Raw genomic sequence first — 25,479 nt, 5'->3', positions numbered from 1 at the left:
GGCTCTGTGTGGGCAGAGGTGGTGGTGCCTGCAGCAGTACATACAGCAGATGCGCTGTGTTTTAACTCTGAATAGCAACTGTTTTGTTACCACTGAGAACTTAGGCCATGGAAAACATCCCTGATGTTTGCTAAATCCCTGAAAGAACTGGGATCCAATCTGAAGGCCTGATCTGTCTCTAAACAGCAGCAGGCTTGCGCTCCCTCCTCGTGCTCAGGTGGCTTGCATCTGCTCTGCCCAACTTCATGTCCATCCTCTGAAAGGGCCTGAAAGTTGTGAGAGCATCACTTCCTCTTACAATGTTACTGTGGTGGGATGAATAATGGTCCCTGAAGATGTCCACATACTAATGCCAAAAGGATTAGTAAATGTACCTGTGTTACCTTATATGACAGTAAGGCCTTTGCAGATTAAGAACTTTGAGATGGGGAGATGATCCTGGATTATCCAGATGGGCTCAGTATAAGCACAAAGGTCCTTATAAAAGGAAGGCAGGATATCAGAGTGAGCAGTAAAAGGTGACAAAGGAAACAAGAGGTTGGAGTGACGCAAGGCACGGGCCATGAACCAAGGAATGCAGGCAGCCTCTAGTAGCTGGAAAAGGCAGGGTGATGGATTCTCCTCTCAGAGCCTCCAGAAGGAACCATCCCACTGATACGTTGACTTTAGCCCAGTGAGACTCACTTTAGACTTCCGACCTCCAAAATGATAATAAATTTATGCCACTAGGTTCGTGGTAATTTGTTACAGCAGCAACAGGAACTAATACCGTTATCTCAGAGCTCTTTCTGAACATGCTAAAGTGGTTCTCTTCCCCAATGTCAGGAAGCACCTGGGTGGGTGTAGGTTGATGAAGCCCACATGGACGAAGCTGACGGGGCTTTGAAGCCTCTTCTGGCCTTGGGGACCCCTCTACAGGGGTGTCAACCGTCAGCTTGGCCCATCCTGTCTCAGTGTGTTCTGGGAAGGGCACCTCCTTTCACAACAGTGGGCAGGGCAGCTGGGAACCTGGGGAGGGCTGAGGAGGTGACACTGGGGTTCTCTCTCCAGGAGCCTGGGCTGCACTGTGGTGGAGATGCTGACAGAGAAACCACCTTGGGCAGAGTATGAAGCCATGGCCGCCATTTTCAAGATTGCCACCCAGCCCACCAATCCTCAGCTGCCCTCCCACATCTCTGAGCACGGCCGGGACTTCCTGAGGCGCATTTTTGTGGAGGCCCGCCAGAGACCTTCGGCCGAGGAGCTGCTCACACACCAGTTTGCACAGCTCGTGTACTGAGCTCTCAAGGCCACGCTGTTGCTGGCCGCCCCCTGCTGCATGGGCGAGGGGCTGCTGTGGGGCTCAGCAAAATTGCTGCTTCTCCCAGGCAAGGCTGTGGACCATGGAGCTGCAGTCCAGCCAGCGTTGTCTGTGCCCTTCTGCTGCTGGGGCCCAGAGCCAGGTAGGGTGGCTGCAGCCTCACGGACTGGGAGCCCCCAGCCTGCCAGACCTGAAGCTCCAGCATCCTAAGCTCAGCCTGGAGGGGAAGGGGCTAGCAACAGCGTGCGAGGCGCCGTGGGCCCCGTCCTCGGCACTGTGTCCTGACACCACGGTCAGCACCAGACCCCCGGGAGTCTGGGGGCACAGGATGGACACGAGGGTCTGAATAGTGTTACTTTCATTCAGAGTGTTATTTTGTTTCTCCTCCCCATGTCTGGAGACCACCAGGGCATCTCTGGGCTGGATGAGCCCACCCACGCCTGAGGTAAAGCCCAGCATCCCGCAGCCAATGGAAAGCGGAGGCCTGGGCTGCACTCCCCCTGGAGCCCCAGGCCAGCTTGCCAGTCCCTTTCCTTTACCAAAGATGAATGAAGCAAATGTTATGCTGCCTTATTCAGGGAAGGAGGAGCCTGTCCTGCCTGCCCCCATGACCCTGACCCCCTCCCACCCTCAAGCAGGGGCCTGAGATGTGGAACTGCCCCCACTGAGAGGGAGACCCAGTTTTGTCAATGCAATTGTCTCTGTTTTACAAGTTGGAGTCACTCTTATGCTGTACCCAGTTTCTAAACTGGAGACTTCGTGTGCCCTCTGGGCTCTGAGTACCCCTGCTCTCGGCTTGGGCCTTGGGCCAGATTGGAAAGAGCTGAAGGTCATGGCCTTTGTGCTCCTGGCCTGGCACCTGTTCCCCTCCTGGGGCAGAAAGGACGATGGACAACACAGTGAAGGCATCTGAGCCAGCTGGCTACCCTGAGTGGGCTGTTCAGGGCAGCCAGGGGAGTCGTATCAGGCTGTCTGCGGGTTACGACCTGCTAGGCCAGAGCTCTCTATGATGCCACCAACTGTGTCCCAAACTGCAAAGCTCTGTTCCTCCTTGGCCAGCCTTGCTCATCCCCATGAGGTCTCAGCCTCTTTCCCTTGTTGCTCCTATGGAGGAGGAATGGCAGCAGGGGTCAGGGAGCCAGTATCTCCAAGCAGCTTAGAGTTGGCCTTATTTACCTCAGCCTGGGCGCTGGTCCTTTCTTCCGGCCCCTCCCCTCCAAAAATGTGCCTATTGCTAGAGCTCCTCCCTCTCCAACACCCAGTTTCCTTGGGAGTTGTCATTAAAGGAAAAAAAAAAAAAAAAAAAGCCAGTGCCCAGGGATGGGTGTCTCCAAGGGGCTGGGGATTAGCGCCAGGCAGCTCATTGCCAGCCTTGCCCACTTCCCCACGGGCACCAGAACAAGCCAAAGCCTTCGTTGTATGTTGACGATGCACTTTTATGAATGTAGTTTCTATCGCTGTTTTTAGCCTTTTCACATCATGTAATGTGAGGCCTTGTACTTGTTAATTTATATCTCAGATCATATTTGATGGTTTTTATATATATCAATTCTAGACTGTTACAGGTGATGGACGCCTCAAGAGAGAGAAGAGAAAATGAAAGCAGCTGGTTTTGCAGGAATGTGTGTTGCACGGTGCCAGTTGGGCCTGGGCCCCTGTTTCCATCCTTTTCCCCCAGGGGCCTCTGTCAGGCACCCCCAGGCGGGCGCTCTGAAGACAGTGAGCATGTGCTCCTGCCTCCACCTTGGCTCTTGGCCCAGGGTGGGGACTGGCCCCTTGCCTCGACCAAAGCTGCCGAGCGGCAGCTCGGCCTCTCCACGACCCCGTCCTGATGGCTGTAGCACTCTTCTTGGGCCCACACCCCCGCCCCCAGTCCCTGACCCCCGCCAGGAAACGGCGTGGTGCCGGTGCCGACAAGATGAGACGACTCTGTGTCCCAGGTTCAGGCTCTACACAGAGCCCCCCCCCCCCCCCGGGGTCTTGCCGCACAGGGAATGTTTTTAAAAATGAATTTGCGAACAAGCCAACAAATCCTACACTCCAAAAAACCACGACCCTGATTTTTTGTGTGCCAAAAACTGTGGACATGCTGGCTCAGCATCCTCAGGACCAAGCTGTTGCTTAATTTTAATTTATTGTTTTTTTATTAAATAATCCAGATGAAAAGTTGTGGGGCCTAGGATGGCCTGGCCCAAAGGATCTGAAGGGCCGTCTCCTAGCAGCCCCAGGCTGGCTGTGGGAAGGGCCTGCCACCACTTGCTCATCAACCCGTGGGGTATGTCAGCCTTGGCCAGCCCGACACGGAGAGGCCAGGGCTGGGGACAGTCCACACTCCACCACCCTCCTGCCCACCCCAGCTCTGTGTCTGTGTCTGAATTGTGGATCGTGCAGAAGAACCTGCAGCCATAGTTATTTTGACTATATCTTGACCGAGGGCTTGCAGTGCAAAGCCAGGCCAGTGTCTTGCATTACTTACAATAAAAGGGATCATTTATACCCAAGGGGTCCTGTGGCAGTGCTTTTGGTTGGGGGGGAGGGAACAGGTGTCTACCTGGGAGAAGCTGGGTATGGCGCCTGGCAACAAGCTTGCCTCCCTTAGCAGATGAGAACTTGAAATGACTCCAAGAGGGGTCCTGGGGTGGTGTGACTTGGCTGGTACCAGTCTGCTAGCTCAGAAGTGGCTCCCTTTCTTCCCCCCATTCCTCGGAGCTCTGCCGAGGGTGGTTCTACCACAGCTGACTCACTGAGGTGGCACTGTCAGCTCACCTGACCCAAGTATCAATGTGGCTCCGTTTCCAGGACCTTTGTGGCATCCACTGGTCTTCCCAGCCCAGGGAAGGACTCACCTGAGTCGTATCCTTGCAGGGCAGGGATCGGGCACCTCCAGGAGCCACCTCTCTGATAGCTCCCCCATGGCTATCTGCTGCTGTTGCTTAGCTCGGAGCAGAGAAGGACCATCCTTGTCCCCATCTGAGGCCTCTGGTGCAGACGTTGGACCTGCCCCAAGTGAGGCTCTCAGCAGCCCTCCTCACGCTCTGAGGACCCAGGCTCGGGGTGCCAACTCTGCTTGCTGTTAGCTCTGCCATTTCCAGGGGCAACATAGCACAGTGGCCCGCCCACCTGCCTTCGAAGTTTGAGGCCCAGCTCCCTGCCCTGTTCTATGGGCATGAGGTCACTTAGGAACTTAAGGACGTATATGGGGTGGAGGTAGCAAATCCCCCAGGAGTCTGCCCTCTTGTTCCACCAAGTCACATAGTCCACAGGCAGTTGGGGGAAATCAGGATGGTTGGGTCTGGGGCAGGACAAGCCAGACATCCTGCCTGTATTCTGTTGGGGTGGGGGTGGGAGCAGGGGAGGATCTTAGGTCCTCCAAGCTTGCCTTGTTTGTTGTAAACTGTTGTCCCCTCAAGAGCAGACGAGCTGTTTCTCCTTAGACTGCTTGGGATGGTGACCACGGCTGCCCCATTCCCTGGAGCTTGAAAAAGCAGGAGGAAGAGGACAGATGGGGAAAGGGCACAGAGACTAGGAGACCTTTGATACAAATTGCTGGATCTGCTGGTTCCCACCATTCCAGGGCAAAGGGGGCTCAGATGAGGACTCAGCAAAAGGATTCTGTCGTGTACCCCAACATACTGAAGTGCAGCGAGGCGCAGCACCATTACCCACTGACGGCCTGACCTTAAGCAACACAGACTGAGGGGCAAAGTGGAGTTCAGTCATCAGACACTCTGGGTTTGACAGTATGAAGACCTGGCTGGGAAGCGTACCCCCTTTTCTCAGGCTGCCCAGTGTTCATTCCCCTGACACCCATCACCATCAGCCCCCCACCACCAATCAAGGCCAGGGGTGCTTTGGGCTGACCCTGTCCCCCTTCACTTCTGTGTGGTGACTCTATCCTTCCTGCCACAAAACCCCCATCAGGCCACATAATACAGAGTCAGGATCTGTTGAAACGTGTTTAAAACAGGGTTGATTACAACAGTCAAAACCGGCAGAAATGGGAGAAGAGGGGAACGTGACCCTGCCAGCTCCCCACCAGTCTCCGTGGCTCTCAGCCTGGCCGGTGCTTTAGCTTCTGCTGCTTCCGTGGTGTGGGATGGTCCCAAGCCCTAATGGGCATGCCCTGCCTCGCCTGGGTGGGGGGGGGGGGGGGGGGTGAGGAGGGCGGGTCTCTTCCACTTTCCCTCCCCTCCCCCACGGGGTCCTGGTGGGCATTTGGAGAGACCCAGCAGGGGGCATCCTGGCTCACCTTCCTGCAGTCTCCATGGCTCAGGACCAGGCTAAGGGCAGAGGTAGATGGGGAGATGTGGGGGCCACACAGGGCCCTGGGTGGCAGTGAGGGAGCTTGGGACCCTGAGGGGGGCATGCTGACTCCTTGCTGGAGAAAAGGCACCTAGATAGGGAAGCTGGGTTGGGGGGCCTTCCCAGGGGGCCGTGGGGTAAGGTGGGGTAGGCTGGAAGCAGCAGGAAGCGGGCTGGTGAGCAAAGCCCAGTCCTGGTTCCCTAACCCCCCCACCCACTGAGGGAGAAGGAAGGAATCCCGAAGCAGAGCCCTGCCCCCAAGACCCTCTGCCCGAGCAAGACAGCCTCATCCCCTTCCCACCCTGACCCCGCCGGGGCCCGGTCCAACCTCTCTCCCACCCTGCCCGCTGCCTGCTCCAGGCCCTCGACGGAAGGAGGAGGGAGTGGATGGTGAGAGGGGCCTCAGGCTGTCTTGGTGCCGGGGTCCACCTCCTTGTGGGCCCAGAGCTCCTTGTGCTGCTTCCGGCCGAAGCCTTCGTCGTAGTTGCCTTTGCTCTTAAACAGCTGCTGAAAGTGGGGTTTGCAGTAAAATTCTCCGTGCAGCGCCGCGTAGCTGCCCAGGCTGTAGAAGCAGAACAGCTGCGCTCAGGTCGGGTCGGGTCGGGTCGGGTCGGGTCGGGTCAGGTCAGGAAGGCCAGGGCGGGGGTAGGGCAAGGGCGCACCTGAGCTTGGTGTGGCAGTGCTTGCAGCAGAAGCAAGAGTTGTGGAAAATGAGCTTGTCGGCCACCAGCCGCTCCATGGGGTACACGGTCTTCTGGCAGGCAGTGCAGGTCTCCTTCACCTGGGCGCGAAGGCTGAAGGACTGTTTCGGGAGAGACCCCATCAGGGGCCTGACCAGCGACCAGCCCGCCCTCCCGCACACCCCAGCCTCAGGGCCCTACCTTGGAGCGCTGAACCGCGCTGCTGCCACTGCCACCTTTGGCTTCCTGAGGGAGAGGGCAGGCGGGGCAGGGTCAGCTGAGGAGGGCCCCAGACCATCACCAGCCCAGATCCCAGGGACAGTCAGGAGGAGGGGAAGGGAGACAGGCAAACACGCCGCTCAGCACGCCTTCACCCTCAGGCCAGACACCTGCGGGAATGGAGTGCCCTCCCACCCGGCTGAGCACCTACGTGGGAGGGGGTGGCCTGGGTGGCTCCTGCAGCCTGGAACATGGCTCACTGGCGGCGATGGAGGCCCCGTGTGGAGCCGCGGCACCCGCTGGGTTCTGCAAGGGGAAGTCGGTTGAGAGGGCCCCACAAGCCCTTCCCCAGCCCGCAGGGTGGGGGTGGGGTGTTTACAGGCAAGGGGCTGGGGGGCCGCGGTTGGGGCTTTCCCTAAGTCATTTCCTGTTGCTCTGGGTCTTGCCACTTCCGCCCCTCACCCACCTCCCCCTTGGCCCGCTCGTCCCCCACGCGGCTCCGCAGGGGGCAGGGGTCCCTGAGTGGAACCATGTGTCGGGGAAAGAACAGTTAGCTGGCAGCGACTGGGGGAGGGGCTCCGCGCAGCGGCCTGAGCGCTTCGCAGACCAGGACCCCGCCTGGTGCGAGGGGAGGTCAGGAGAGGGCGGGTCCTGGGGGGTGCGCGGCCAGAATCCGCTGCCCCGGCCTGACCCCGGCCCGACCCTCCCCAGCTCGGGGCCGAGGCGCGGGGGCCCGGGCGCTCCTCGCTCGGCCGACCCAGCCCCTGGACAGCGCTCGCGGGCCGAGCCGCCCGCCCCGCCCGGCCGAGCCGCCGCCCGCGCGCCCCGCTCCTCCGTCCCGATCCCGCGTACCGGAACCCAGACCCGGGACTCCCGCGGGTCCAGCCGAGGAGACCTCGGCCCCGCCTCTGTCTGGAGGCCGGACCCGGAGGGCGGACGCTGGCCTCGGGGCCACGGGCGAGCGCGACGGGTTGAGGCGCTCGGCGTCGGGACCCCGTGGGCGGCGGCCCTCGCGCCCACAGCCCCGACCTGGGCCTCCCGGATTACGAGCGTGATGCCGGCCCCTCCCCTGGCCCGCCCGCGGGTCTCACCGGGCCCCGGCCTGGGCCGCGGGGCGGGGGTCGGTCTCCGGGGAACGCCTCGGGTGCGAGGAGTGCGCGGGCACGAGCTGCCGCCGCTGCCAGTGGTCCCCGAGCGGCCGCGGCCGCCGCCGCCTTATTACGGCGCCGCCCCCGCCGGCCCCCGCCCCGCGCCCGCCCATTGGCTCCGCAGCGCCCGGAGCCGCCTCCGGGGCCCCGGCGCCGCCGCCGACCCCCTTTCTGCGCTTTGTCTTCCCCTTGCTCGGCGTCCCCCGCCTTTGTCTGCCCCCAGCGCCGACCCCGCTCTCCCAGCGCTCCGCACCGCCCCTCGGCCTTGGCGCCCACCATCCTCGCGAAACCGGCCGCCCCGTCGGCCCGCTCCGGACAGAGGCAGGGACCGGAGCTGGAGGACCCGCGCCGCAGGCCTCGGGCCAGGGGCGAGTCCAGGTGGAGCTGACTGGGGTCGCGGGACAAATGGCGCTCCCGACGAGGCCCTCGCGGCGGAAAAGGATAACCCGGCGCGCCTGGGCCTTTCGCTGCCTCCATTTCCCCGCTCCGTGGGCCCTGCGGCACGAAGGACCCGCGGGGGCCGCCCCGGAGGCCCGCCCAGCGTCCCCGTGGGGCTCCCACGCCCCCTCGGGCGCCTCGTCCTCCCGCCGCCAGGGGCGCCTCGCGCGCCCATATGGCCGCCGAGGAAGATGGCAGGGGCGGCCGGGCACGCGGTCTGGCCACGCGAGGCTGCGAGGCCCGGCCCGCGCCGCAGAAGGGCCCCGGGGTCTCCGTGTTCGGTCAGCTTCGGCCACCAGCCCTCAGCGCCTTCTCTTGGCGCCCCGGAGAGAGGGAAACCGGGAGCCTGCGGCTGTGGTGCCCAGAGGCTGCCGTCCTAAAGCGCTTCTGTGGAGGGACTTTGTGGGCTTCGTCACCCCCCAACTCCCAGCCCCTGCCGGCACCCCCTTCAGGGAAAGAGATCTCCATCCTTGAAACAAGCAATCCTGGGTTCAACCAAACCTCATTTGACACAGGGAGCGAGGCCTGAAGATTTAAAGTGACTCGTTCAAGTAACAAAGCTGGAGCGGCAGGGCTGGCGTGAAAGGCCAGGCCTCCTGACTCCCCCCTCCCCGCCCCGCCCCCCAGGCCGAGCCGGCTGCCTGGGCTCCTCCGGCACACGGCACTAAGGGTCCCAGGGAGCATCACTCACTTGTGGGGTAGAGCCTCAGCTCTGCGGGGAGCACAGGGAAGCCACCTCCCGGTCGCAGCTGGAAGCTGTTGCACGAAGCATAGCCCTAAGCATAGCTGCCCTGCGATGGCAGGAGTAGAACTAGTGGCTAAAGAGCGAGGCCCACAGCCTTGTCAGGAACAGAACAGCTCATCGTGCTCACCTGGCAGGACAGTGAGCGGGGCAGCAGGCATCCCCAGCCCCCGGGTGTTCCCTTGGCTCGCTCAGGGCACCCAGGCTGTGCTTCACTCTTCCCCTCAGCCTCCCTCCCTCTCTGGAGAAAGTTTTACGTTTGGGTTGAGCTGAAGCCCCCCGAACTCCCTGGATGGGGTGTGTGAGAACTTCTAAAACTGTTAACAGGCATCTTTACCAGCCAAGCTTCCACACCTGTCGTCAGATGCTCAAAGGGGGCTATGGTGATGCAAGAAACGTGAAGCTCTCTGAGGTGCAAGGAGCAGCGCTTGGCTGGTGCCTCAGGGCCCCCTGCCCTGCCCAGGATGACCCGCAGCTGAACTGCGGGGGCCCCCACAGAATCAGCCCTTGGGGCGCCGACAGCAAGGTGGAGCAAGCAGATCAGAGGGAAAACAAACAAGCTGCCGAGGGTGTTAAGAAAAGGGAACTTGAGGTTTAAAAAAAAAAAACGAGCTGGCAAGAGGGCTGGAAATAAATGTGACCTGGCCTTCTCACTCCCTCCGTTTCAGGTTTCCCCACGCCCTCCCGGCTGGTGCGAGTCCCTTCCCCTCAACCCCTGTAACTGCCCAGGGGAAGAGGTTTTCTATTTTTCTTTTTAAAACTGATGTTACAATTTCTGAGGAAAGGGAAAGTGAGGGCATTTGACGGGTTAAAGCAGCTACAGGGAAGAGGGAGGGGCACTTCCTTGATCTGACATTTGAAGTACCCAGGCTAGAGAGGGGCACCCACCTGGGGAGACTGGTGGGGGAAGGGGCCCGGCTGGGGGGCGCGTGCAGGCTGGGACGCACACGCAGGAGCCCGAGGTGAGAATCACCCCCTGGCCTGGACTCCCTGGCTGCCAGCCAGGACGACAGGAAGGGCGGGGGCCGGGTCTTAGGTTACCTGCTCTTTGAGTATGAGTCCCAACGGTGAGGAGACGCTGAGTCCTGTTCCAAAACAACCCCGTCCACCGCCTTTCCTGACAAAAGTGAGCCTCTTCTGCCTGGGCTCCAGTGGCCCAGAAGTGGTCCTGCAGAGAGGCCGGTCTCCAGCGCTCAGACCTTTCCAGCCCCAAAGCAGTTTGATGGCCACAGGCTAAAATTAATCGTCTCAACGTTAGATAGTTAAGAGACAAATCCATTATGGGTTTTAAAAGAAACGTGTGCTGTGAGGCTGTCTAGCTAAAGAAGGAAGTCACCGCTGTGCTTCCACAAGCACTTGTGGGACCACCCTCAGATGGCAGAACCGGGGGTGGAATGACTCACGTCCGAGCCTGCATGGCCAACACACAACAATGTCACTCTCCAGTGGATTCTCTGGAACTTTTAATTTGTTCTGGCGATGAAACTAACACTGCGTAAGGACTCAGGCCCTCAGGTTAGGCAAAAATTATGGCCCTTGGAGGAAGCACCAAGGCGGCCAGCGGGAGTCGGTGAGATGGACCCTTCGTGGGAAAGGAATGAGCTACAAAGATGAAGCACGGGAAGGTTTCAGGTGTCAGGGCCCAAGCAAAAAGGGGGAGGCGGGTGGACTGCCCCAGCCTTCAGCTAGTGCTCATAAAGAAACAATACCCTTGCCTTCAGTTATCAGGGAGAGGTCCGAGGGGAGGGGAGTCTTATTGCTTGCCCCTCTGGACCTATAGGATCTGAGAGCAGGGGAGAAGGACGCAACTAGGCTGGTAGGAGAGCCAGAGTGGGAAGAAGTCGCACAGTTCCCTGGGTGGGTGAGTCAAACCCTGGCCTTGGACTTCAGCCGCCACAGCCAGAAGAGCATCTATTCCTTCTGAAGAGGTCAGGTCACCTGAGCTCACAGGACTGGGAACGTCAGCTTTCCGGCCCCTCCCAATCCCTGGTTGTTGGGATTCCCTCGTGTCTCAAAAGCCTTTGGAGCAGTAAAAAAAAAAAAAAAAGTTTCCTTCCAGGAATTTCTTTCCCAGTCAGTAAGCAGCCAACACTCCTGGCAGAAATGTCCTTTCTGCTCAATCTGCCCCCAGGAGGGTGGGAGTGCAGCCAGCCCTCAGGAAGGGTCCCGGAGGCTCACGCAGCCTGGGATGGAGAATGTGCACCTTCTTCAGAGGCTCAGAACTCCCAGTCGTCCACCTCCAGCTCTTCCAGGTTTGTTACCAGGCCAAAGATTGCACTGTGATCCTGAGACTGGCTGCCTTCAAAACTGGTGATGGGGGTGACAGGACGAAGTAACTCCGGCAGAGCCTCTGAGGCACGTCGCTTGATCTGGGGGAGGAGAGAGAGTTGGGGGTGGATGCTGTTGCTTTGAGTCTCAGGACATCATGGGGCAAGGGACCACGGCCCAGGGACAGATGGGCTGTTGGAGCCACGAGTCTCTGGGAGGAAGGAGCAGCGCCTTTAAGGGGCTTTGGAAACATGGTCATTTCTCTGATTTGAACGGAGGAGGAGAGGATATCTAAAGACCCCAAAGCTAAGGGGACTGAGGGTGGTTGGAACCACAGGCAAGAAAAACAACCAGGGAGCCTTGGGAAAGTGCTACTGTACCTGCTTGAAGAAAGAATGGTTCAGGAGGGTGCTAGCACTTGGTCTGTAGAGGAAGGGGAGGAGAGACCAGCATCAGCCCTGTGCCCGGATTTCCCCAGTCCTGCTGCTTCTACCTTACCCTCAAGTGCCCCCTCTCCTTCCCTCAGCTCACCAAGAAACAACAGCCAGAGCTACCCAGGCTGGCTTCCTAGCAAACCCCTCCTGCCGAGGGGGCTCTGGACTCGTCCCAGGAACCCAGACTTTTACAGGACAGAGGCATCCTCTCAAACCCGGCCTTGCACTCCAGAGCCCCCTGGGCTCCCCACAAAGCCCACTCCCAGCCCAGCAGACATACCTTACATCCGGGTTGCGCTGAAGGCACTGCTCCACAAAGTGGTGGAAATGGGGTGAGAAGGTGCGGTGATAGGGGTGGGACGGCGTGTCGCCATTGGAGGTCCTGGGGGGGCTGGGGGCCAGGCTCTCACTCAGGCCAGAGTTGGCCGCTGAGCGCGAGATGCTCATGGTCAGCTCCTCGGCAGGGATGGTGCTGGTGTCCAGCAGGCAGGGTACGGTGCCGTTCAGCTTCTCCAGCAGCATCTGGGGAGGACAGAGCCAGGGGCTAGGCTGGAGGGGGCCCCTGGAAGGCCAATAGAGTTTCTTCACAAGTATACTTTCCCCAACACACGAGTGATTCGGGAGAAGTAAAGAAAGAAGTGGAAAAAGTCTGACTTTTCCAAAGGACTGGCAGCCACACCCTAGCAAGGCCAAACTGACGAGGAGGACTGCAAAGGAATACCCGCCTCCGCCGTGGTTGGAAGGCAGGGGCTTTCAGTCTCTCCCCCTTCGTAAGGCATCAGATCCTTCCAACTGTAGAGCCCTCACCCTAGGGTCAAGGTGGCAGCCAGGTCCTTTCTTTAAAGCCCAGCCCCAGTGTGCCACGCCCAGGTGGGTCCGATGGGGTTCATTCTGGCCGATTGTCACTGCACAGGAGCAGTGCACCCAGGGGCGGGCTAGGCAGCTGTTCCGAAGTCCTCAGACTCCACACATGTAAAAGCAGCCCACCTTGGGGACTGCTGTCCTCATGGACCTCGTGAGCTGTTCAAGGCAGAAACCTGGAAATCCTTCTAGAGCTGTGCTGTCCAATATGGGAGCCACCAGCCACATGTAGCCATATATATAGAGAGAGAAAGAGAGAGACAGAGAGAGAGAGAGACAGAGAGACAGACAGAGACAGACAGAGACAGACAGACAGAGACAGACAGAGAGAGAGATTTTTTTTGGTTGCTCTTGGCCATGCCGCTTGGCTTGCAGGATCTCAGTTCCCTGACCAGGGCTTGAACCTGGGCCCCAGCAGTGAAAGCACTGAGTCCTAACCACTGCACTGCCAGGGAATTCCCTCTCCTTCTCTGATTTACAAAACCAGGGTAATAAATAGACTGCAAAGAGTCTTTTTTTTCTTTTGGCTGCACCATGTGGCTTGCAGGATCTCAGTTCCCTGACCAGGGCTTGAACCTGGGCCCCAGCAGTGAAAGCACTGAGTCCTAACCACTGCACTGCCAGGGAACTCCCATAGCTATTTATCTTTATTTAAATTCAGCTTAAAATCCAGTCCTCAATCTCGCGGGCCACAGTGCTCAACAGCCACAGGTGACTAGTGGCGGCCACGCTGGACAGCCCAGGTCCAGAACATTTCCATCACCTCAGGAGGTTCTCCTGGGCACTGCTGTTTCTGCATCCGTACCTTGTTTACCTAAAAATGGCCTTTTAAGTCTTTCCTGAGCATCCGTTTCTGTCTTACTTAGACTTCCTAGACTCCTTACCTAGATAGATTTCCATACCCTCCTAACTAGTCTGCCAGAACTAATCCATCTGCGAGTCATCTTTATAAAATATGTATCTGATGCTATCACTCCTTCAGCAGTTCTCCACATGCTTTGGGACAGAAACCAAACACCCTGGCATGGCACACAAGCAAAGTCCTTCGTGATCTGCCCTTGCTTCCTTCTCCAACCACGTCACCTAGCAGCCCCCCAGAAGCACCCGTACTTCAGCCATTTACAACTACCTGCTCTTCCCAGATCCTGGCTTTTTTTTTTTTTTTTTTTTTGCAGTACGCGGGCCTCTCACTGTTGTGGCCTCTCCCGTTGCAAAACACAGGCTCCGGACACGCAGGCTCAGCGGCCATGGCTCACAGGCCCAGCCACTCTGCGGCATGTGGGATCTTCCCGGACCGGGGCACGAACCCGTGTCCCCTGCATCGGCAGGCGGACTCTCAACCACTGCGCCACCAGGGAAGCCCCAGTCCTGTTCTTTCTTGACTCTGGGTCTTTGCACATGCTGCTCCCTCTGCCGAAAAGAGTTTCCTTCCAGTTCCCATTCTTCACACAGTTAATTCCTATTTGCCTTCAAGTCTCAAGGGTCACCTCCTCCCAGAAGCCTTCCCAGATCCCCTCCTCTAGAGCTGCCCTGTGGCCGTTCTCTAGCTGCTCCTCTCCCCACAGGGCAAGCAGTCTGTGGGTTCTGGGAGAGGCTGACTCAGAGCCTACACGCCCGCCCCCACCCCCTCTCAGGTCTAGATCATGCTCCAGGTACTTGGGACCCAGGTAATCCTTGCCCAAATGACCCAAGTCCACTTCCTGGACTTGATAAGACCTGGATAACCCTCTTCCCTGGGTCTGTCTCCAAGGGTAGACGATGCCACTGGCTGCGTGTATACCTAGAAGCCAAGGGCGGTGGTTAAAAGGGGCATGAACAGAAGTAGAACGTGCAGGCTGGAGGTTGCAAAGGTATTGACTGGAACGTGGTAGCACAGAACCTGAGAAGTCTAAGAATTCTAAATTAGAAACTGGTCTTCCAGGTATATGGATCAAGGTAAGAATATAGAACATATTTTATACATCTATAAAACTTTGTTAGCTTAATTTATATGTTTTAAATAGACACCTGGTGTGTGGGCTCCAGGCCTGAAATTGTGAGCCCACACCCGCCCCCCCGCATCCCCGGGCTCCATTACCACCACAGTTACCACTGACAGAAGTAAACAGTTACACAACTATCTCCCCACTGGTGGGGCTCTTGAAGGAAAGAACTGGGTCTTTCATCTTAGTATCCCAGGCTGGTGTCCTGCGTGTGGCGGTTCCTCAGCAAGTGTTTGTGGAAGGCAGACAGGCAGGAAGGCAGAAGGAAGCCCCTGGGCTGCAGGCTCACCTGGGTGGCAGGCATATCCTTAAAGGGGACGTGGCCATTGGCTAGTTCACAGGCCGTGATTCCCACACTGTAGATGTCAGACTTGGCATCGTAACCCTGAAGATTCTAAATCAGGAGAAAAGAGCCACAGGTCACTCCACACTGTAGCCTTGGCCATTGTTCTTAGAGAAAGAAGCGAGTGGAGCAAACACTGGGGAGAGGAAAAGAAGGCCTGTCCCCAAATCGGGACCGGCTGCGGAGACCTTCCTCGCCTGTACTACTGAGGGGTCACTGCTGTTTTAGAAGGAACGAATGCCTTGCTGATGCTCTGTGGCAGCAGGAGGACGTGCTCCTGCTTAGGACAGGGATGTAGAGAGCGCCAAACATTTCCCAAACGCTCTTCTTCCCAGGAAATGGCAGCATCTTTGAAGGAAGGCTCAGGCGCAGTTTGGGACCCTCCCCAGGGTGGGGTGGGGGGGAAACGAGATCAGCTGCTAAGGGCGTGGAACACCCGTGCGAGAAGCGTCCCAGTTCTACCTGCCACCAGGGAAGCCCTCCCTCTGGGAACCCCCATCCCCGGAAACTCCTGAAGGCCTCCCTGGGGAATCACGAGCTGGTGGGGAATGGGGGCCCCTTGAGACCCAGTTCACAGACCTGCTGGAGGACCTCTGGGCTGAGCCACGGCAGAACCTTGATACTGTACTTGGGGAAGTCGTGGACCACGCGCTGCCGCTGCCCGTGGCTGATCATGCTGAGGTTGCTGCGTAAGCCAGACAGGTAGACCTTCCCATCCGCTGAGATCAGAACATGGCTGGCCTTGACACTCCTGGGGGGCGGGGAGGGGGTCACGGGGCAGCAGGAGCCCCTCACACCACGAACCTTTGTCTTCACACACTAGACCCAGTCAGCCCTCTCCCCTGGCAGGTGTGTGTGTGTACTATACGCATATACATCACATAGATATACACGAACATGCATTTTTATGAAAATTTTCAAACATACACAGAAAGAAAAAATAGCATGACCCCATTTACCTATCACCAGACTTTAAAATTTATTTATGTTTTGTTAAAGTTCTCTTTTATGCTTACAGACCACTGCTTGCTCTACCATCTACTGCCTTTAAACTGTACGTTTTGTTTGTAGGTATTCTCGAAAGTGTATTGTTTTTTCTCACGTGTTTTCTATTGACCTAATGGTACTGTGTTATGCAGCCCATTCTTCAGTGTAATGTTTCCAAGACCCATCTGTGCTGCCAACTGTATACACCTAATCGTTGCTTCTAAATGCCACCTGCACTCTGGGGTGGGGTCTAACACTTACTAATCCATTCTTCCAGGAAGGACACTCGTGCTGCCTCTCATCACCACAAATATGAACAAAGATGTCCACATACATGTCCCCTGATGGGCCTGTGGGAGGGTTTCTTTGGGGTATGCACCCAGAGGCAGCACTGATGGTCCTGGTTCTAAGTGACTCCGACTGGCTGTGTTGGGCCACCTTCCACTATCCGGACGGGAGACCCACCTCTTCACCGCACCGGTCCTCACCCAGCCTCTGAATTACAGCCAGTCCCACGGGTATAAGGTGACATCCTCCTGTTTTAACTTGATTTTCTGATTCTTGCTAGACTTGAGTGTCTGTTCATATGACCATTAGTCTTTCAGGTTTTCTTTTATAAACTCCACATCCTTTGCTCATCTTTCTGTTGCTCTGCTATCCTTTTCTTATTGATTCACAAAATTTCCTTGTTACTAATCTCCTGTGTGTTTTAGACAAAACTAACACCTTCCACGCTGTAACTCCTTTCTTAACTTTGTTCCTGGTGTCCTGTATTGGAGAGGAAGTTTTAATCTTGATATTATCAATTCCATCCATTTTTTGCCTTGTTTTGTGCATGTAAAACATTTAGAAGTTATGCCTCAGGTCACGAAAGTATTTCCTCGCGTTTCCTTCTATCTAAGTCTATCGTTTCCATGTAGGCCTTTAATCTATCTGAAGTGCTCCTTTGTATGTGGAGTTAGGTAGGGGTCCTAGTTTTATTATCTCCCCTACCACGAGCTGCTTTTCTGGACACCATCTACAGAGCAGTCTGTCTTCTCCCGAGCCTCCCAGCATAGGGCTGACTCTAGGGCACACCCCAGTATGGGTGCTCCAAGGAAGGAGAAGGTGGGGTGCAGAGGCCCACGTCAGGTATTCCCCTCATACTCGGGACCAAGCTGCTCGGTAAAGAGAAAGTCAGTAGCTTTAGCGCTGACAGGGTAAATGCTCTGCCCTCCCAGCAGAGGCAAGGGCAGGATTCGACCCTTGCTTTAAACTCTGGCTTCACTAGCTTCAGTCAACCTTTACTCGAGGGCTCATGGGCCCAGATACCACTCTTATAAAGGGTTAACAGGCCCAAGAAAGCACCTGTGCACGTATCCCATGTGGTGGATGTAGTCCAGGGCCTTGAGCGCCCCCTGCAGTATGTAAGCAATCGTCAGCTCATTCATGCCGTCCGTGAAGTGTGTGCAGATGAGGTCCTTTGCAGAGCCTGAGGAAGAGGATCGTGGGGACGGAGCACAGGGTGACAGCACGTGAGCAAGCTGACAGCAGAGTTCTTAGAACCCATCCCTGCCAGGACCCCTTCCCCACTCACCATATGCCATGAATGATGTGACAACCCACAGCTCATTGTCTGCGATAAAGGTGGCTCGATATGGCAGGATATTGGGATGGCTGAAGAGCTTAGAGACATGGAGCTCCCCCTGAAAGCAATGGTGAGTTGCAGTCAGAACCAAGGGGCCCTGAGGAGGACGCTCAACATGAAGGTGGCAGCACGAATAATACGGGGACCTAGGCCTCCCTGCGTGCCCTGCTCAGAATCCTGGGAGCAGCCCGAGCAGGTGCCACCAGTATGAAAGGAACCAGGCTCTGCCATCTCAGCAGGGAAGCCAGCCCTCCTTCGCCAGCTTCTGCCTAACTTGGGCTCTGCCAGCCAATCCTAAAGCACCTCGAGAAACCATTCCCTGCCAACAGGGAAACTGCTAACACCACAGCAGAGGGTCACAGTGCACCACCTCGGAGGCCATGAAAACAAACCGCCTACTGCAGACTTAGGAAGTTATAAGCTTAGCTCAACTTCAAGGGCCCAGGCACAGAACTCCTCTTTAAGATAAGAAAACAAGGACTTCCCTGGTGGTGCAGTGGTTAAGAATCTGCCTGCCAATGCAGGGGACACTGCTTCGATCCTTGGTCTGGGAAGACCCCACACGCCGTGGAGCAACTAAGCCCACGCGCCACAACTACTGAGCCTGCGCTCTAGAGCCCGCGAACCACAACTACTGAAGCCCGCGCGCCTAGAGCCCGTGCTCCGCAACAAGACAAGAAACCACAATGAGGAGCCCGCGCACCGCAACGAAGAGTAGCCCCACTCGCTGCAACTAGAGAAAGCCAGCACGCAGCAACAAAGACCCAAAAAATTTTTAAATTAAAAAAAAAAGATAAAACAAAAAAGTGTTTTCCTATTATAAAGGAAAATGTTGTTAGCAATAGAAACACGGAAAGAAAGCATTAAAGAACAAACAACAACTACTAAACATTAGAATAGATTTCTCCAGCGACCTCAAGCTGAGAGCTCCCTTCCTCAGAAGCAGCTATGAAAAGCGTTAAGACCGATGGAATTTTGAAATAAATTTGGACAAAAGATGTGAAAAAAAATTTGGACAAAAGAACTACAGCAACTCCAGGGTCCTGGCCTCTGGGAAATGAGCCGAGGTCAAATAGGCAGCAGCACCTTCTGCCTGTCCACGGCTGTACGGGATAAAGACAAGAATCACAAAGCTCAAATGTGCTCTAGAACAAACTCAGATAAGTTTTTTCCCAAATAACTGAGCTGGGACTGACATTCTGTTCCATCCTCAGACCCCAAAACTACTCTGAACACATGAACTGGTACTGGAGCACTGTCAGATAAGCGTGAGTTCAGAAAAACATTGTAATTGAAGAAGGGGGAGGGGCTGCAGCCAACTGTACTGAAAACACACTGAGCCAGGCCCTAAATCTAGGGAGTCCCCAGGGCAAGCCTTCATCCCCAGGCACTTACTAGACCTGCAGTGTCTCCCAGTTTAACAAGAGGGCAGCTACTTGCTTCTCCAGAAGAAAGGAACCTCAGGCAAACAGGACACTAAGAGTCGGAAGACGGTCGCCCGTGGCCAGGCGAGCTGCCCCGCACCTGGAAAGAGACTGTCTGGGTGTGAAGCCTGCCTCTGCCACTTACTAGTGTGAGCGACCAGGGGCGAGTTACTTAGCCTCTCTGAATAATAAATACGTGAATAAATGAGTCACAGGAGGATCTGGTGAAGAAGAGGGGAATATAAATTGGGCTGAGCAGCGTTATAGAACCCTTAATGCCAAATGCCCAAGATTCTTCACCAAGAGCTTCCGTAACTTCCTGGCTTGGTCTACCTTCGTTTCCCGCCAGCTGTTTCAGAAGACAGATGTAAAGATGCCTTGTGGTTACTGCTGGAACTAAGAGCCCTCCCTCCAAGTGTCACATTCACGTGCGATTACCTGCAAGAACGTCACCATCTCATTGGAACAAGCTTCTAGGTTAATCCTTCGTACTGTCACATACTCTCCCGCTGGTTTGTACCTTGCTAGGTTCACTGTCATCAGGTCCTCAAATCCTTTGCCTAAAAGAAAAGGGAAATGCCATAAACAGGGACGAGAGCAACACAGGTTTTCGTCTTCCTTAAAGAGACTTGGTTTTAAAAGAAAACTCAAGTTAAAACTTTCATTTCTGTTATTTCTTGATTTTTCTTCCATCAGTTCCTTCTCAGCCAACTATTCTAACTGACTATGGCCCAGGACACCAGAAGTGTACAGCCCAAAAGGAAAAATTGAAAAGAGCTTCTCTCCTGGAAGCATGATCTCTTCCCCTACACTTGGAAGAAGAAAGCCATAGAAGAACCACAAAAGCCAGTTTTGTCTCCACGAATCCTGCCAACTGGCTGACAGCTTCTGGCACACATTCACCCGAGGATGCTGAGACGGCTGCCATGATTCCCTGGAGCATGACAGTCCTGGACATTACCTATAACGGTGAGCAGCTCATAACACCCTCCCTCCGGCAGAAAGCTACTCATGATCTCCTGTTTAGAAAAGGATGCTATCGACTCTGCGCTCGCCTCATTGGTCTAAAGAAAAAGAAAAACAGGTTAGTAAGAGGAACTTGGGGACGGGATGAGAGTGGGGAGATGGTAATTCAGACCCACAAGGAGACTGGCATGTAAACAAACATACAAATTCTGACCCTGGAGCAAAGAAACAGTTCCAGCCCTACTTGATGAGAAATAGAAAGTAAAGCATCAGCTGCTCAATGCAGTCACTGGCACTAATATCAGAGCAAGCGTGAGTGCTATCTACGAGTGGGGGTGGGGACAAGGGCCAGCTCTAGTCAACACTTGGTTTGCTTGTCCTTCCCAACAGCTGGCTCATTTGCTAAAAACTATGAAATTCTTACTTGGGAAAGGATGTCTGGAGAAAGGCACATTTAGAAAAGAGAAGGGGAATGGAGAGGTGGGGTTTCTCTTGAATTTCCTGCTGCATTAGGGTCCTTTTTTTTTTTTTTGGCTGCGTTGGGTATTTGTTGCTGTGCGCGGGCTTTCTCTAGTTGTGTCGGGCAGGGGCTACTCTTCCTTGCGGTGCGCAGGCTTCTCATTGCGGCGGCTTCTCTTGTTGCAGAGCATGGGCTCTAGGCTCATGGGCTTCAGTAGTTGTGGCACGCGGGCTCAGTAGTTGTGGCGCATGGGCTTAGTTGCTCCACAGCATGTGGGATCTTGCCGGACCAGGGCTCGAACCCGTGTCCCCTGCATTGGCAGGCGGATTCTTAACCACTGCGCCACCAGGTAAGTCCCTAGGGTCCTATTTTTAACATCCTGACTAAAAAAATCCCAAAGATCAGACGCTGAATCTTGCTATAGGCAAAATGTGGCCATAAGAGGCCCCCTTGTTAGCAAACCAAGAGGCCAGACCAATCATTCCCTGACATTTCCAAGTGAAGCCAGAAAACAGCTAACACACTGGGCTGCAGGCGGGGAACAGAGCTGTCAGGTCTCAGCCATCATCCCAGGCAGCAGAAGTGACCTGCTCCCTCGTCCCTGTGCACTCAGGCTGCAAATGAAGCTGGATTCCAGCCATTTAGGATGTGGGTGTCACATGTGAGGTCCTGATGGAAAAGTGCCCCGCAAAATACATGGCAGGCCAATGGCTCTTCCTTCAGTTTAATAGGTTCAGTTTCCTTCTTCCAAACCTAAATTGATTTGTATGATTTAGGGACTGTGAGTAGTTTTCTTTCTTTGGGATCCTCTTTCTTGAGATGTATGTCTAACTGAAACAAAGAGCCTTAGGCCAGCTCACATGTCATATGCTGCGTTCCTAAACCTGCCCTCTGATCAGGAAGAGGTCTTTGAATACACGAAGGCTCTTGGCTCAGCACGAGACAGAAAAGTGCTGGAGTCGAGAATGTTCTGACGTGCTGGTATCACCTTGGGGTGGGGGTGGGGTGCCTGATGTTTGAAACACATCTGGTTTCAAAACAGTTGATGCTGCCAGTGACGAAAGAAACCATATGGGGTTTTACCTCCAGCACCACTTAACGTTAAGAGGAGCCCAGTCAAGCAGAATTGAGCCCTGTTAGCAAATCCCAGTTCCAACTTAATCAACTTTCTATTTCTAAGATTCACCTATATTGTTGTATTTAGCCATATCGTATAATGCTCATCTTGTGAACATACCTCAATTTATCCTTCCAATGCTGAGGGGCTTTTGCAGTTACTTTTCATTCTGCTATTATGAACTGTGCTACTAAAAACACACTTGAATGTGTTTCTTGACACATAAATGCAGGAGTTACACTAAAGCTTACACCTAGGAGTGGAACTGGAGGTCACAGAGTATATGAACATTCGACTTTAGAAAAAAATGCCAAACGGTTTTCCACAATGGTTATATCAATTTACATTCCCGCCAGCGATACATGTATGTTCTTGTTGATCCATCTTTTCCCCAACACTTGGTATATTCAGACTTCATTTTTGCCAGTCTCATTGTGGGTCTGATTTACATTTCCGAGTGCTAATGAAGTTGAGCATCTTTTCATGCATTTATTGGCTACGCGGGTTTTCTCCAGAGTGAAAATGCCTATTTCTGTCTCTTGTCCACTTTTCTACCTAGTTGTTTTAATGCAGGATTTCCCCAAAGGAGGCCCCATGGAACACGGATCCTGCCAGTTAACGCATGAAAAAAGTTTACACGTCCAATTAAGTTACAAAATGCAGCACTCTCCTTCTCATGGACAACCACAAGGGGTACTCCCATATTAAGGGCTTTGAGAAGTTCTGTAATTTGACAAAGTATAACTTCGTTTAACCTAACATTTCCCAAAGATACCTGTCCAGAGAAGTCTTTTTGTGCCTAACATCCGTTAAATTTGGGGGAAGATGATTTGGGAAAGGCTATTTTAAGTAAAATATATGGTATAATGTGAAGACTCGAGGCTTAGGGGCCAGGGATAGGCAGAACTTGAACTCAGTCTATCCCTTGCTCTGTGACCCTGGGCAGGTCCCTCTAAGCCCTGAGATCTTCATCATCTCATCAGTGGAACAATCCCCACTTCATAGGGTTGTTGTGACTATGAAATGAGATAAAATATGTAAAGAGCTTAGCACTACTTGGTGTATCACAGGTATTCAATAAATATGAATTCTATTCTTCCCCTCTCTCTTTTGCTGTCTACTTTTTGGTCACTCTCCTGTTCAGCAAAGAAGATGGAACAGAGAAAATGGAGAAAACAGAGACTCCTAAATAGGGCTTGATCGATAGTTAAAGTTGGTTTGATTTTGTTTTTTACAGGTTTCTGTGTTTCCAAATACTCTGAAAACAGATTCTAGGATGACTTAATAGCCACTGTAGCTTCTTGAAACTATCTTGTCTTCAAAACAAGATACTGGTGCCAGCCAGTGCCTCACACAGGTGAGAGGGACACAGACAATCAAGGAACAAAATGGAGTACAGATTTCGTAACAGGGAAGAACCAAATCTGACTCCATGTTGGATCTGTTTTACTTTACCCTTTGCTTCCATTGCTTTTGTTCACTAAAGGATACTGTCTATACACAATGGCCTGCCTCAGGGAACCCTGCCCCTCTGCCTGAATGTTAAACCAAAGTGCCTTTGTTCAGGGAAGCATCCTGACCCCCGAGAAAGAAGAAATGAACACATCCCCTCCCCGAGGCTGGCCATTCAAGGTGATATTTGCAAAACTTATGGCCTTTTTACTTTACTTCCTCATCTCCTCCCCGCTCTGTTCTATAAAAGAAACTGGCATCCAAACTCCGATAAGATGGTTTTTTTGAAGACGCTAGTCTGCCATCTTTTCGGTCTGCCGGCTTTCCGAATAAAGTCACATCCCTGGCCTCAACACCTCGTCTCCCAATTTATCGACCTGGTGTGCGGCGAGCGGAGCAAGCTTGGACTCGGTAACAATTTGACCAAAAAGCCTAAACCAAGAGCTCCGACACGGCGACTCCCCAGCTGCTGAGAACTTCGCCGCCGGCTAGGCTGACTTTGGGGAGTCCCAGCTTCACCTCATACCTCTAACCCGCTGCACAGACTCTTGCTCTGTTTTGCTGTTTTCTCAAGTATCGACCTGCCCTCAATAAAATCAGTGTCACCGGTTAACACAAAACTCAGGGGCTTGCTTTCGGACCCAGCACCCCCTACTCTGGCCTGTGAGGATCCACACGACCCGGCCGCTGCCTACTTCCACGACTTCACCCCACACGGGGCTGCCCTGACCCACCGCACCTGACCCCCACGAACCAGCTGTCCCTCTGTTTGGGACACTCCTGCCCCACTATTTTCCCATCGCTGCTTCTCCTCGTCCTTGAGGTCTCAAATGTCACCTATTCATTGAAGACTCTGTCCCGCCGAGTAAAGCAGCTCCCAGTCACTCTATTATGTCATCTTGCTTGATTTTCTGCATAGCGGTCACTGCAGTTTATTTTGTCTACTGCCTGTCTTCTCTACTAGAACGCAAGCTCTGTCGGGGCAGGGCCTGTCTGTCTCCTTCACTGATGTATTCCCCAAGGCCTACAACAGTGCTGGCATCTACTTAAAAAGTAATCATTTAAGCAACGTTTGAACTCAGGAGGTTTTCTGCCCATGACCTTGTTATTCCCATGGGCTGGAGAGGAGAGCAAACGTACCAGTCGGTTCCACTGGAGACAGTTCCACATGCTGACTTACACCACAAACGCCAGCCCTCCTACAACACATTCCCTAGCTTCCCTGTTACCAGGGGAACTTCACAGATCAGAATCTGACACCTGCATGTGAGAAAGGACTGCATTTTTTAGCAGGTAACAATATGGCCTCAATGAGGACAAACCTAGAATGACTTTGTGTTTGAAGGTCTCTCCTCCGATCTCTAGGCAAACTCCTTGTTTCTCTAATTTGGAAAAAAAAAAAGGACTATGAGGAACAGCTGAGACCTGAGAGTTTAAAAAATTCTTTTATAGGTACTTTAAATAACTCCCTTTGGATAAACTACATATAGGATACTTTTTTCTTAAAATTACCTATCTCCCTTTTCCTTGCCAGGAGTGCACGTAGTAAGACATACTACCTACCAGGCTACACACTAAAGCCACACTTTTGTTGAGCCTAGGTGAGAAATGATTCATTAAACTACTGATGTGATTAGTTCATAACTTGACAATATTTCTACTGTCTTTGTTGACTATGGAAAACTACTTCAAAGTGTTAGGTTTAGAAAATGAAATTCTTTAGGTAATTGGGAAGATGAGTTCATTGGGCAAATCCAGAATCGCATGAAATGAACTCGTCTGGTGGCTGCTGTGACCCCTCTACCATTCTGTCCCCAGCTCCCCAGAAATGACCCTAAAATGGATGCTTTCTACTTTGTGGATGTTCTATAGTCTGAACTCAGACAGAAGGCGACCTTTATTTAGGAAAACAAACAAACAAAGGCACTATTTTGAAAGGAAGAGATTTGGTCTGGTTTTACCACAAGAAAGGCAGGTTAGTCCATTATACTGCTTCTGATTTAGAAAAGGTCAAAATTCAGACGAAAAGGAGATATTTAGCCCATTCTCGTTAAACATAGCATGGCACGGTTTTATTAGTATAATGTATAATCTCAAATTGCCTAGAGAAAGAAACGAATTCTATCGAAGTCTTTTCTTAGTTTCCCCCACCATGAAAAGCACTTTGTTCATTTTGAAGCATTTGAAAAACACATAAGCTACTGCTATCCAGAAATGACCATAAAAGGATAACTTTGTTTAAAGAGCTTGTTTAAAGACAAAATGCAATAAAGCCCACAAACACAATATTTATGAAATGTCCAACAAATAAGCACATTCAACCTCCCAAAGGTTTCACACAGGATAACTTTTGGTATAATGTCAGCCGCTGTGAAAATATAAGAACTATATATAATTGGCGCTGTACTCTGGAAAAATACCCAACTGATCCTATAGGGCACGTTTTTGGTCTCCTGACTGGAAAATATTGGGATCTGATAGTGAAGTGCTCTTGGCTAGTAAAGCACAGCCAAGCTTTACTCAGAAAGAAATTCCTAGTCAGCAGCACCACCCTTCACTCACCGTGGAGCTGCCTGCAAAAGGCACAAAGGTCTGTTATCTGAAAAGAGGAAGACGTCTATGGAGAAAAGGGCTCTTATCCTCTCTGTATAAGACACTGATTCACAGTATCAAAAGGAGCTTGGGGACTTCCCTGGTGGGGCGTAGTGGTTAAGAATCTGCCTGCCAAT

The 25,479-nt window shown here is 53.7% G+C and overlaps 3 protein-coding genes across 4 annotated transcripts in view; 1 reads left to right on the top strand and 2 right to left on the bottom strand.

Moving 5' to 3' along the window:
* MAP3K3 (mitogen-activated protein kinase kinase kinase 3) overlaps positions 1-2,020 on the top strand; it is a 60,581-nt gene extending 58,561 nt beyond the window's left edge. The window contains exon 17 of the mRNA XM_082860483.1: positions 1,051-2,020. Coding sequence (XP_082716609.1) covers positions 1,051-1,279 — 229 coding nt within the window. The 3' untranslated portion in view covers positions 1,280-2,020. The remainder of the gene's footprint in view (positions 1-1,050) is intronic.
* A 3,315-nt stretch (positions 2,021-5,335) lies between these two features.
* On the bottom strand, positions 5,336-7,685 carry LIMD2 (LIM domain containing 2). Its single transcript, XM_082860603.1, has 5 exons — positions 7,593-7,685; positions 6,713-6,807; positions 6,484-6,528; positions 6,265-6,404; positions 5,336-6,164 (listed from the first exon to the last, which is right to left on the bottom strand). Exons 2-5 carry the CDS (start codon positions 6,752-6,754, stop codon positions 6,005-6,007), a joined length of 387 nt encoding a protein of 128 aa, XP_082716729.1. The 5' UTR covers positions 6,755-6,807; positions 7,593-7,685; the 3' UTR covers positions 5,336-6,004.
* Positions 7,686-10,404: 2,719 nt separating this feature from the next.
* The window catches only part of STRADA (STE20 related adaptor alpha), a 29,739-nt gene continuing 14,664 nt past the window's right edge, over positions 10,405-25,479 (bottom strand). For both annotated transcript variants that reach the window (XM_082860336.1, XM_082860335.1), the window contains 9 exons: positions 19,717-19,819; positions 19,194-19,315; positions 17,281-17,389; positions 17,052-17,175; positions 15,297-15,468; positions 14,664-14,768; positions 11,812-12,053; positions 11,478-11,520; positions 10,405-11,198 (listed from right to left, as the gene is read on the bottom strand). In XM_082860336.1, coding sequence (XP_082716462.1) covers positions 11,046-11,198; positions 11,478-11,520; positions 11,812-12,053; positions 14,664-14,768; positions 15,297-15,468; positions 17,052-17,175; positions 17,281-17,389; positions 19,194-19,315; positions 19,717-19,819 — 1,173 coding nt within the window. In that variant the 3' untranslated portion in view covers positions 10,405-11,045. The remainder of the gene's footprint in view (positions 11,199-11,477; positions 11,521-11,811; positions 12,054-14,663; positions 14,769-15,296; positions 15,469-17,051; positions 17,176-17,280; positions 17,390-19,193; positions 19,316-19,716; positions 19,820-25,479) is intronic.

The sequence above is a fragment of the Leucopleurus acutus genome (genome assembly GCF_964270905.1).
Source record: "Leucopleurus acutus genome assembly, chromosome: 19".
Taxonomy (NCBI): Eukaryota; Metazoa; Chordata; class Mammalia; order Artiodactyla; family Delphinidae; genus Leucopleurus; species Leucopleurus acutus.
Note: the sequence above shows the minus strand (reverse complement) of the source record. Positions and strands in the feature narration are given on the sequence as shown.

What these genes read in the sequence shown, in the direction of transcription:
- LIMD2 (XM_082860603.1), bottom strand. Translation starts at nt 6,754, where the DNA reads ATGTTCCAGGCTGCAGGAGCCACCCAGGCCACCCCCTCCCAC. An exon ending in CCCAGGCCACCCCCTCCCAC is followed by an intron (nt 6,529 to 6,712) that starts GTAGGTGCTCAG and finishes CCTCTCCCTCAG; the next exon opens with GAAGCCAAAGGTGGCAGTGG. An exon ending in GCGCGGTTCAGCGCTCCAAG is followed by an intron (nt 6,405 to 6,483) that starts GTAGGGCCCTGA and finishes CTCCCGAAACAG; the next exon opens with TCCTTCAGCCTTCGCGCCCA.